The 12,377-nt window shown below is 36.2% G+C and overlaps 1 protein-coding gene across 2 annotated transcripts in view; it reads right to left on the reverse strand.

Annotated features, from left to right (window-relative positions):
• The window catches only part of LOC145678411 (zwei Ig domain protein zig-8-like), a 998,947-nt gene extending 987,520 nt beyond the window's left edge, over window positions 1-11,427 (reverse strand). Inside the window, exon 1 of one of the 2 annotated variants that reach the window (XM_081748532.1) lies at window positions 10,620-11,427. In XM_081748532.1, coding sequence (XP_081604658.1) covers window positions 10,620-10,725 — 106 coding nt within the window. In that variant the 5' untranslated portion in view covers window positions 10,726-11,427. The remainder of the gene's footprint in view (window positions 1-10,619) is intronic. The other variant, XM_081748533.1, reaches the window with a different exon arrangement.
• Window positions 11,428-12,377: the final 950 nt, after the last annotated feature.

Raw genomic sequence — 12,377 nt, forward strand, 5'->3', positions numbered from 1 at the left:
CATGTCCTGTAATTCACAGCGGACTGTGATTGTCGAAACAGGGTGGGGGAGGTGCTGATTGAGTTACCCCGTCACTTGCTCCGCAGTGGCACGACGGTTCTGCGTGGCAATGCGCTTTAATACCCGGCGTGACCTGTCACTCATGATTTTCTTCCGCCCACTGTTCCGCTTCCCCGATGTGGTTTTCCCGTGTGTTGTGTAGGCCGTCATCACCTTCGACACTGTCCCACGCGACACACCTAACACAGTAGGCACTGCCGTCACACTCACTCCACATAACCGCGCACCAACAATTTGCCCTCTTTGAAAATCTGAGGTGTCTCCCATTTTACACTACCTCCGTCTGCTGCACCCACTGGACACTGCGGTTCCACTGCGCCTGACATAGAATGGAGACCGACCTAACACACCACCACCAGCGGTCCGGCGCTGCGGGCGCCACGACACCACTGCCGACCTATATATCTGACGTGTTGCCAACTACAGGTGTTTCCATTTGCTGATCACCATCTGTATATAAGCTATAATCTTAGAAATTGTATTTCATAATGTGTCTGATGAAGGCAAAGTTAATTTGCCGAAAGTGTAACGCTCTTATTTATTAGTTAATATATGCTTTGGTCAGAATTTGTCTTTTAATTTATACAAGAAATTCCAAAGCTAGAATGAGTGGTATTCAGATAGAAATATTAAAAAGACTTGAACGATTTATCACTCTACAAGCTGTGTCTTCACAATCGCCTTCGTGGCGAATTCGGAAGTACACGCGACTTGTAACCCCAAGGTTGGTGGTTCGCGCCCAGCTCGGGGCACTTTTTTTTTACTTTCTAAAAAATGTTTTTAGACTCATCTTAATACAAACAAATTACGAATATAGGCGATTTAACGTATTTTAGGGGAATAATTATGTGGTTCGTTGGCGTTTCGTCGCTTCTCTGCCGCTGCTGGTATAATTTTCAAAACGGAAGTGGGACCACCGCCGATCGTCGCTGCGGGACCGCCAATTTTTGGGGACATGTCGTTAGTTGCCTGTCGGTGGTCCACCGACGCTTACGGCATGGGGTTGTTCCCTCACAAGTGAGGCAGATTTTAATCGACCTAGAGTGTTTTGGAAAAATGGGAAACATGTTCCGACTTCGACTTCTGAATAATCCATTTAGGATCAAGTCGAAATAAGGCTGCCCCACGGGAAGGTAGAACAAGTGAGGCAATCGTTCGAGGCACTACGCTCGAGAGCCTCTGTCTCATTCAAGACTTAGACTCTTCAGGAAAAGTAACAAGTTTATTACTTGTAATTTATTCTTTGAGTCAAAGTATTTTGCAATAAACCATCGTTTTGTAAGATATTTTTACAATTGTATACTATTAATTTCGAAAATTGTACTCATAATATAATTTCCCATCATGGATTTGAAAAAATCAAAGTTCGAACAAAGAAAGATCTCCGATCAACATGTCTCTTCATGTTTGATATGGAAGTCTCATCTTCATTACTGACCCTTAATTTATTTTAGTTCTAGGCAACGCGAATCGACGGGATGGCTCTAAGTAAAAGCATTCATTTAGATGGTTAAGTAATCAGTAAATTTCTGTTGTTATTTCACGAAAAACAGCAGATCCCGAGGGGAAAAAAAATTTTGCTTACCAGAGGGAGGGAGTAAATCATCTGCTTACATTTGCTTAACTAAGAATAAGGCAAGGGCGCCGATCCTGGGGGGACGGGGTCCCCCAAGCTCATGTAGGACTCCTTTGTATTTACGAATATACAATATTTGGCATAATTTGAGCGCAATTTGTCTTAAATTCCTCATATCTATATATATATATATATATATATATATATATATATATATATATCTTCTGCATTTGAATGCCCAAAACCAAAAAAAATTACAGAGAAATCGGTGCCCTTGGAAGAAGGTCTAGTGAAATGAATAAAAATGTCATAGCGCAATACTTGAACAACTCTATCTGTCGCAGGAAAGTAAATTAGTATTCAACACTTCTTTCAATTTTAAGCATTTTAAAGATTCCCGTAATTTAGTAGCGTCCCGGATTTGCATTTTTGAAATATGGGAACTCTATCTATACCTTAACGTGAGAATCCGTTTCGGACCATGCACTTAAGCCACTTTGCCACAAGAGGCACATAGGAGGTTTTCTTTCGATTTCCTCAGGAATATTGCGAATGGTATGACTTTTAAAACTATGTTTTAAAAAAATACACATCTACACAATAAGATGATAATCTGATACCTAGGAAATATATTGAATTGTTTTTAATTTGTTCTCACGCTACCAAAACAGTACTTATGCTTGCTTATTTTTATTCCAGCCTTTTAATATAAGCATTTCACACTATTGTCCGTTCTAGGACGATACAATTCTAGTTCATGTATATGCCAGCTTTGGAAATACAGTAGTTTCGCTTATCCGACATAAACAGGCAGGCAGAACGCCGGATAATATGGATGTGTTAAGAAAACACCTATTAAAAGTAAAACTTATGATATAATTTTACATATTACGCATCTAATAATCATGTTTTATAACAAATAAATGCACTGCACTGAATCAGGGACGTATCCAGCGTGAGGGCCTGAGGGCTGTCCCCCTCCGAAACTCAAGCACTTTTTAATAAACTTGCTTTTACCCTTTTGAGGTTCTTTCATATCAGTTTACTTGGAGTCAGTGTCCAAACTTTGGGCAATGAGCTGTTGCCTTCTTATAATTCTAAGAACATACCATAATGCCATTATACCAGGTGGAATTAAAGAACAGTTTTAAATAGGATTAACATTTCATTTCCGTTCTGTTTTTAACTTTAATATATTAGAACGATACACTCAATGTCTTTTTGCTATTTTTATTACGTGATATACGTAGCAGACAGTTTTCTTTAGTTACATTTCTCTCGAAAATATGTTTCATTTTGTTTGTGCTATAATCTAGTTTCCAAGGTAAACCGGTTTCTAAATGAAAAGTAGGAAAAAGTTTGAGAGAAATACAAAACTGTTGCATTATTATTATTATTATTGTTATTATTATTATTATTATTATTGATATTTTTAAAACATTAGAATTACGTGCTTACGAGGATTCGTGTTGGGTCCCCTCCGAATAGAAAACCTGGATACGTGTCTGCACTGAATGATAGACATATGAGTCAAGGTGTAGACGGGCGCGCTAGGCGATAGACTCCAGAGCATGAAAAATAGATTAAGACCACAACTTGCACCTCTTTTTGACGATTGGTGCTATCTGCAGTGATATGTCGGATCATACGGTATGTGGAACAAAGGAAGGTCGAAGTGAGACCATAGTGTATTGGTGTTTCACGCACCTAAACCTGTAAAATGTTTGTATAAACAATTATATTTCACTCCCTAGCTAAATTTGTGGGTATGATCACACACCTTGCCTTATAAAAGAAAAAAAAATATTTTTAGCTAAAAGCTAAAGAGAAGCCAACTTCAATAATTTACTTTAGTTTTTTTTAATAATAATAATAATAATGGCAAACTAGTCCATTTCATCACGATAAATCACGTTTCGTACTAAGATGTCTTTCTCTGTCCGTATATATTCTTCACACTGTTGGAGAAAAGATTGTTCTTTTCCCAAGGAAACAGGATGAGAGTAGCTATAATTACAACAGCGTGAACTGAAAACAATAGATATTACCAATAGTACTTTAATACTAGATAAATACGTCATTACAGCAAAATATCAGTAAGTTATGTCTCTATTATATTGCTTCGGTTTTTCTTAACATGAAAATTATAATGTTTTGTAAAAAAAATATATAGATGGGATCGGATGGGATTCGATCTAGTGTGAAAATAGTGTAAGAACTATTAATCCACCACGCTACCATCTAACCACAGAAACTACTTTCTGCTCGCTTTCTTTTTCTTAACAAATAAATGCTAATATCCATAGCGCATGTCACTTCCAACCTCAAGATAGGAGATTTCCTCTTTTTTTCTATATTTCCGTACGACATCTTGGTTACAGAAGCTAATTTATATTTGGCAGACAATCTACACACTAGGTTTTAACCAATAAATGCAACATTTTACTCCACTATCCAGTTCCTTGATCCAGCTCCTCGACTCCCCTACTGAATTCCCACCGCAATCGTGCTCTGCTACTGAAAAATCCCTAGAAATCATGATTCCCAGTATTCACAGAACCGTGCACAATTTTGTTTTTTGCTTATATTTTTATTGTTTTATCATATTTTTTTAAAATATCTCCTTAGATGGATTGCTTTCTATTATCTCCACATACTAATAACTGAATTTTACCCATAAACGTAAGGAAAATGGAATAAATGCGAAAAATCGTGAGTTACAGTATACGCGCAATTTTTATTGCGCATGGGAGTAATGCGACAACATGAATTATGTTATTGACCTTCTCATACACACGGTTTATCACACTCCAATATCTATAATTTTCGGAGATGGTCGAGCAACCTGGTCTGGACCACTTCGTATGGATTGACCCTCATCTTTTATTTTATGATGATGATTGTATCTTCATGATTCTTTTTAAATAGCCAGTTGAGATTTTGATCAGAGTGGAGGCCCCTGAAGGCCCGGGGCTATAGCCCTCTAAGTTCCCCCTTAATCCGGCCCTGGCTAATTGGGACGACAAAAATGAATACCGGAATATAATGAACGGTAAGATGAGAAAGTGGAAGGAAACTGCAATATTCCGATAGAACTTCGAAGGCCTGCAATTTAAGTTTCTGTCACCCGAGGCAAATACAGAATTCGACGCCCCCTTAATGTATACATATTGCCCTTTTAGGCGTCCCCACTTGCTCCCCCTAGTGGTGGCCAGAGTTGGCGGGGTCAATGAAAACTTGACCCACGACCCACTGACCCACCACATACCGTGACCCACTGACCCACTGACCCACCACCCACCGTGACCCACGACCCACCATGACCCACCACTCACCATGAACCACTCTCATCCACTGTGACCTATTCTGACTAATCAAAATCCATCGTCATCAACTCTGAACACGATCCACGGCCTCTTCTGTACTGACTAAAGAGTTTACACCTGAAATAAAACAAGACTGTGAAATTGTCACTAATCGGAGTTTGAATTCCTAGTCAATCGCTCAAGCATCACTCTGTTACAATAACGGTGGATCTGACCTTTACAATATCAAAGGGTGTAGTGTTTGTCAGTGAGGAAATTGAAACAGTTCGAGGTGGGGGGAAATTAGTGTGTGCCTAAAATATACTTGTACTAAGAGAGTATTCTTGCAAGTGTTAATTTCTGAACGCATTCCAAAAGAAACTTCTATTCGCAGGAAAATACCCCTGTACAATATGGAAAAGGTTATGGTTTCTCAGTTCACAGTATTTGTCTCACAAAAAACTTGAAAAATCAGTTTTTCATAGTTTATAAAGGTGTTGGGGTTCCCTATGTGAGAGCATCTCCATAAAGTATGATCATAATTGTAATTTGTGTAATAACTAAAACACCACGTTAAATTTAAGTTACAAATATGCAAAATTACAATTATTATGAATATTTATTAAAAGCAGTTTACCTAAAGCAAAGAAGAGACTTACTAAAAAAAATAGGTACAAAGTTGAATAACACAAATAAGCCATTACTAATACAAGTATACATTTTCTATACCTCGTAATTTTCCACCTTAAAACAAATCTAAAATCGGGTTTATTTCCTGTTGGTAACTTTTTCGTGGTAAATCATCCGCAGCGGAATGATGTCCATCCATCAGCCAAGAAGTAACTAGCTCGTCTACTTTGAGCTTGTCTAGCGGTGGGCCATTAACATTGATGAACAACAAGTTAGACAATATTTGAGCACTTAGTCTATTTCTAATATCAGCCATTTGTAAATTCATAAGGGGAAATCCCCGTTCGCACTCTGTCGTGGAAATTGATAATACTTCTACCCGATTTCTGCAACTCGTCATCGACAATCTGCTTGTTAGACTTAAGTCTGATAACCATTTTTCTTAGTTTTGAAATACACAGCAAGAAGTATAATCTCTCTATCACCATACAACATCTTTTCCATATCGACCATGTCAGTTGGTAATGTCGACCCATCTAGAACAGAAACTTTACCTACCACGCCTTTCATAGGGAATCTTGTGAATAAATTATCAATTAAAGTGTGATAAACTGATTATTTCTTATTTGTCTATAAATTTAATTTTTGTAATTACTCATGAAGTTTTGATGTCATTATCAAGTTCTCTCCCCCGTCTAGAAAGCGAAAGGGAAGGAGGTTCCTGGAGCGTTCAGAGGTGAATGTGAATTTTCCTCCTTCTTCCCCTTCAATTACCACACTGCTGTTTGCCATGGACCAAATTACGATGAATTTAAATTAAATTATCATAGTATAATTATTTCCTTGTTGAATTATCAATACTTTTCAGTGGAAAAAAGGATGAAATTTGAAAGTTCCAAATCAAGGTACGTAGTCCAACGTAAAGGGAAAAAAGTGTAAAATTTTCCACATAATTATGCGTACAATCCAAACTCCAAATTTCCGTGTAATTAAGCTTACAGTAAAAATTTTATGCCTATTTTAGTCACAAGTTTTTGGATTGATTGCCCTGTCCTGTAAGCGCTCCATATAATAAACATAAGCTTCAGCAATTATTATAGTAGAAAGCAATGGATATATGAAACCAAGTACTATTTTTTGTTTCTGATTTTTTTCTTAAATAACATCGATCGTTTTCGATTATTTTTACAAACCAACTCACTACCAATTTTCCATATATAGAAAGTGCCCCCTCCCCCCACACACATAAAGGAGAATTTAAAAAAATGCTAGAATACATTCAGTTTATTTTAAATAAAGAGTTAATACACTGAATTTCAGCTCCCTAAATTTAACGGTTTGCGAGATACTCGTTTTTTTTCGCAAAAATTCCGATCCTCTCTATCTCCTTAGGATATTATGTATTATAATAAAACCAATATAACATCCAGTTTGGATGAAGGCCTAACTATTTCATTTGACTTTGCAATTTGACCGTGATGATCAGGTGCACATAGTTACATTGATTTTTTTATATAATAATTTATATATTACAGTGATTCAAAAATGTTTTTTTTTTCAGTAGTTAGGTCCTCTAAAAACTCACAGATCTCGAAAGCGAAGTAGTACCGTCAAATGGGGTGAATAGAAACATGGGGGTGAATAGAAACAAAACTCCCAGATTAGTTTTGGATTTATCTGGACGATAAATTAATCAACAAAACTGAAATTTCTTAACATAGTCTTATATGGCTAAAGTGTTCACAGCAGAAATAAAATGTCATAGTGAGTTGGAAACACTGCGATAGAAGGCAGCAGCGTTAATATGTTACTGAAATCCTACATGGTATTTTGGCGCTCCTCAAACTTTCTTGGTAAGTATGACATTTTCATATTTGTTGCATTTGAACATATGCCTATTTTGTAGTTTGTTGTTTCATTTACTGACGTTCATAGTAAAAGCTTTCGTTTTGTAAATTATTTGTAATCAAAATTTAACTTTACTGGGTTATTGTTATGATTTTTAATTAGTGGGGTGAATAGAAACACTTCTTGAGGAGTGGAAAATCCTTGAGAAGCGGAAAAAAGGACCTGATAGGAATGAATCAACCATCTCTAAGAACAAATTTCCAGATCTTAAAAAAAAAAAAAAAAAAAAAAAAAAATCAGGGCTGGATTTGAAAAGTGTGGAATTTTTCCCCTTTGTCGAAACCAAATACTGAGGATGCTGCCAAAAAGAGACAATGAACGAGAAGAAACAGAACAGCAAAAGACATCTCAGACTGTAAACCGTTCCCTTATGGATCTTCTGAAGAGCATGGGAAAAGATGAAAAAATTAAACAAAGGAAGAAGAGAGTACGAATAGATGTTTCTGGTAAGAGTTTTGGTTTGTTTTCTGAAAATGATACACTTTCATCAAATCACAACGAAACTCAACCTACCCTTGTATTGTCGGAAGAGTAGAAAGACAACATTCCATACGATCACGAGCTAGATTATGGTTTTCTAAAGCTGGTGATTTTGCTGTGGTAAAGGTTTATGAGAAGCTAAAACTCGATGAGACTATTCACTACCCAATTGCGAAAATGTGAACATGATGGATATGTGGAAGTGTTTTGTAAGAGAGCACATAAACAATGAAATTTTCAGAAACTTCTGAAGAATCGTTCTTACTACATGAGGATATTGTTACGAAACTGTTGGGTTTTATTAGGAGTTCGTCAGCACGCTTTAAGTATATGATAAGTTTCGGGCTCCTTCGTGGCTAAGCGGTTAGCGTACGCGCCTTTGGGGTGGGAGACCCGGGTTCGATTCTCGGCGGGAGCTCATGTGGTTCTGATTCCACGTTAATGAGTAGGTCCACGTCTCATATAGCCTCGCTGCTGAACGGGACGTTAACCTCAAAATCAACTCAACTCATGATAAGTTTCCCTGGTGATTTCAGTGGTTTAAATCTTATTCAAATATCATCAAAACTGTATGGTCGTTTGTACCTATATTGTGCATTGTATTGTTTTATAAGTTTGTAACTTATGTAATACTGGTCTTATTGAACGTATATCTTGCAGGTATCAAATAAATAGTTCGTTTCAACAAATACGCTGTTTCTTTTTACCTTTCCAATAGTATAAAAGAAACAAAAATGAAAATTAAGTCATTGTTTCTATTCACCCCATGGGTAGGGGTGAACAGAAACATTAAGAAAAATCAAGGTGAAGAAAAGTGGAGTTGATAAATTAATATGACGTTTACTGAACTTCATTAGCATATTAAGACCTTTTTTTTGGAATAATCTGATACGCGAAATCTTTAACATTACCAGACTTATATACTCATATAGCCAAAAATGTGTTTCTATTCACCCCATTTGACGGTAGTAGAAGTCCTATTGCTATTATTACAACTAAAAATATCAATATCCAAAAGTCCTAAAGTTCTTTTTTCACTTGGTTAGATATACTACCTCAGGTAAGTAGACAGAAACAAGTGGAAAAGGAAGGGAAATGAAGGTCTTGAAAGTAAAACGAACACGAACTTACCAGTCTTCAGAAGATACTGTCTACAATGCAGTGAGCAGAGAGGGTCGGTAGATCATACTGAGTCGGTGGGTCGCAGTGGATCATGGTGGGTGGTGGGTCGCAGTGGGTCACGGTGGGTGATGGGTCGAAGTGGGCCATGGTGGGTGGTGGGTCGCAGTTGATCACGGTGGGTGATGGGTCTAAGTGGGTCATGGTGGGTGGTGGGTCACAGTTGGTCACGGTGGGTGGAGGGTCACAGTGGGTCACATGCTGCTGACCCACGACCCACTGACCCACTCAGAAAACCTGACCCACTGACCTACTCCGTCTCTGGTTGTGGCCCTGGAATTCCCATACTTGATGTTTGTTCACCGTAAATCAATATGTAATGACACGACCACGGGTGAAAACTGATTTTCGCCTATCATAGGTGAGTGCTGTACTATGAGCCACCAGAGCCAAGACAGTTACATGAGAAACAAGGAATAGCAATCGTGTCAAAATTAGGTGTGGCGCATCTGCAAAATAGCGTTAGTTTTAGATGGTCCCACGTTGTAAAGTGTACGCTGAAGGACATGAAAGTAAGTGATAAGGGAAGAACTTAAGAAATGGCAATGTGAAAGGAAACGGGAAACCCAAAAAAAAAAAAAACTAAAAAAAAAATTGATATAATGTTGTTCACCACAAACTTAGATGGTCTGGGATCGAATCAGGGACTCTTGACGTCCATATTTAACTTCCTTATACGATATGTATAATGTGAAATTATTTACGTCTACTGCAGCATATTTACAGTAGGTCTAAGAACCTAATTACTCTTAACCGATAGTAACTCAACTACCTACGAGACATTAAATCAATACTGTATGTTCCAGCTTGAAATTCATTTGCGTTAACAAGCAGACACAGTTGATAAGGTATCTATTTCTCTCTCTTTGTATCTCATATATATATATATATATATATATATATATATATATATATATATATATATATATATATATATATATATTCCCAGTCGCGTATTTACGATTTTGTTTCGGGGGGCTTTGCTGACTTTATTCCTGGAAATATAAAAGTTCAGCAAGATATTTCATTTACTTTAATATAGCAAGATAGATTTCGAAGGGGCTTCAGCCCGGAAGCTCCCCTTAAATACGCCACTGTATATTCCATTTGAGAAAAGTGCTTTTTTCTTCATGAGTAGTAGGCTATACTGATCTTTTTTTTTTTAATGTCTTCTCACTTCCAAATTACTGAAATTTTTATAGACCTACTGGGGATTATGTATATATATATATTCATATATTACTATAATTTACGTTCCTTGTAGAAGCTCGCACACTGTTTATGAATAAGTATTCTATTAAAGAAAATCAATAAATACATTGTCTCAGGAGCTAGTAACTGATCATCAGAAATATACGAGTGATAAAGAATAATAACAGCGATAATGAAACGTCTGAATTATTAGAAACGTAGAACGTGGTTAGAAGACTCATAGAAACGTATTTTTGAGTAATAAAAAAGAGAAAACATTGTTTACTAACCTGTTTGAGAGCTGAAGATCGAAAGTACAACTAACACAGACACTGCGACACTTCGTTTCATCACATTTTCCATTACGTTAAAAATTAAATAAAAGACCCTTAACATTTTCTTTACACGAACATAAACTTGCACGAATATTGCTTATATATATCGGGTCAGATTTGTCTTTCTTGTTACAATTTAAACATCACTAAGAAACACTAAAATAAAAGAACGAAATTGAGTTAAAAAGAAGCTATATTATCATTTCACTTTTGTGATATTTAAGATATTCATATATTGTTACATTATTTTCATCTAGGCTATAGTTACAATCGTTCACTCCCACATCAACACAAAGAACCACATCAGCATAAGATGCACATATTGATATCACTTTCTGAAAGATGTCCCGAAGTCGAATTTATGCATCGTATTACTGTACTTTTCAGTGTCTTTCCACATTGTGTGTAAGGTATTCACTTACTTCCTGACACCACGTCTAGTGGAGACACTCTATTACGGAAATGTTTATGTTGAAGCAACTATTAAAATCAGCTTCGATCTAGTTATTGCGCTGTAAATAATGAATTTGCATTCACTTCAGAACGGAATTTCAATAGCACTGGCGATCAATTAATTTTCGGAGTGAATTAAACACTATATTTCCATTTATTATCTATAAACTCAGAGAAAACGGAAAATTAGGCTATCACAACACAATTATTGGAAATAGAACACTTTACTCCCAGACAGAAAACGGAGCAGAGTCTATATTACCATCTCTGCAAAGCTCAAATCGAACTGGCAAGCACGTCGAGAACGAGCTCCTACTTCGCTATCGACCGTATGCTCAGTTAGCCACTGTCACGTGACATTCTAATCTTATTCGAAGTTGGCGGGAGTTCCCATACGGGAAAGGGGAACAAACGAATACGTATATATAACCATGTATACTATTTTCGAAAGACACGTAGTACTACTACAAGACGACACGTGTGGCTTTGTATTCTATTTTTAAATATAGGAGATATGAAGAAATTATTCTAGGTTAGACAGCTGTTAATTCAATTTAAAGTACGAATTCCACTTTATTTATTTGTAAATAATTATGTTTGTTGAAGTATACTACTACTACTACTACTACTACTACTACTACTACTACTACTACTACTACTACTACTACTACTACTACTACTACTAATAATAATAATAATAATAATAATAATAATAATAATAATAATAATAATAATTAGTGTTGTAAATAGAAAAAGAACCGTTCGTATTTTTTCAGAAATGTACGTTTTTTTAGAAAAAAAACATTGCCTCTCGTTTTTTCTAAATTTCGTTTTTTTTCAAATAGTCATTTCTAATGCATCTTACGTCTGTTTAAGTATTAAATATTTTTATGTAGGTATAATCACCGTAAAATGCAACATAAATTAAACGCTAGATACTGATACGCTACAAATATTTTACAATTTACATGAATGCCATACCTATTAACAATTCGGGTTTCAGCAGTTTTCATCAATATCAACTAAGAAATATATGTAGAAATGAAATTTTGTTTTTTCGTGAAAGCAGGCCTTTAATAAGTACGAAAATAATGTCACGAACAGTATAAAATTCAAATAACTTGTCTAAAGGTAAAAACTAATACTAATTTGCCTAAGAGTATTTTTCTAAATGTCATATATAAATAATTTGTCGACTAGATATATATGATATGCCGGCTCTACCATATATGCAACACGTGCATTTGCGTGGAGCGGCAA

This window comes from Thermobia domestica, chromosome 2, assembly GCF_964235325.1.
Source record: "Thermobia domestica chromosome 2, izTheDome1.hap1.1, whole genome shotgun sequence".
NCBI classification, from domain to species: Eukaryota; Metazoa; Arthropoda; class Insecta; order Zygentoma; family Lepismatidae; genus Thermobia; species Thermobia domestica.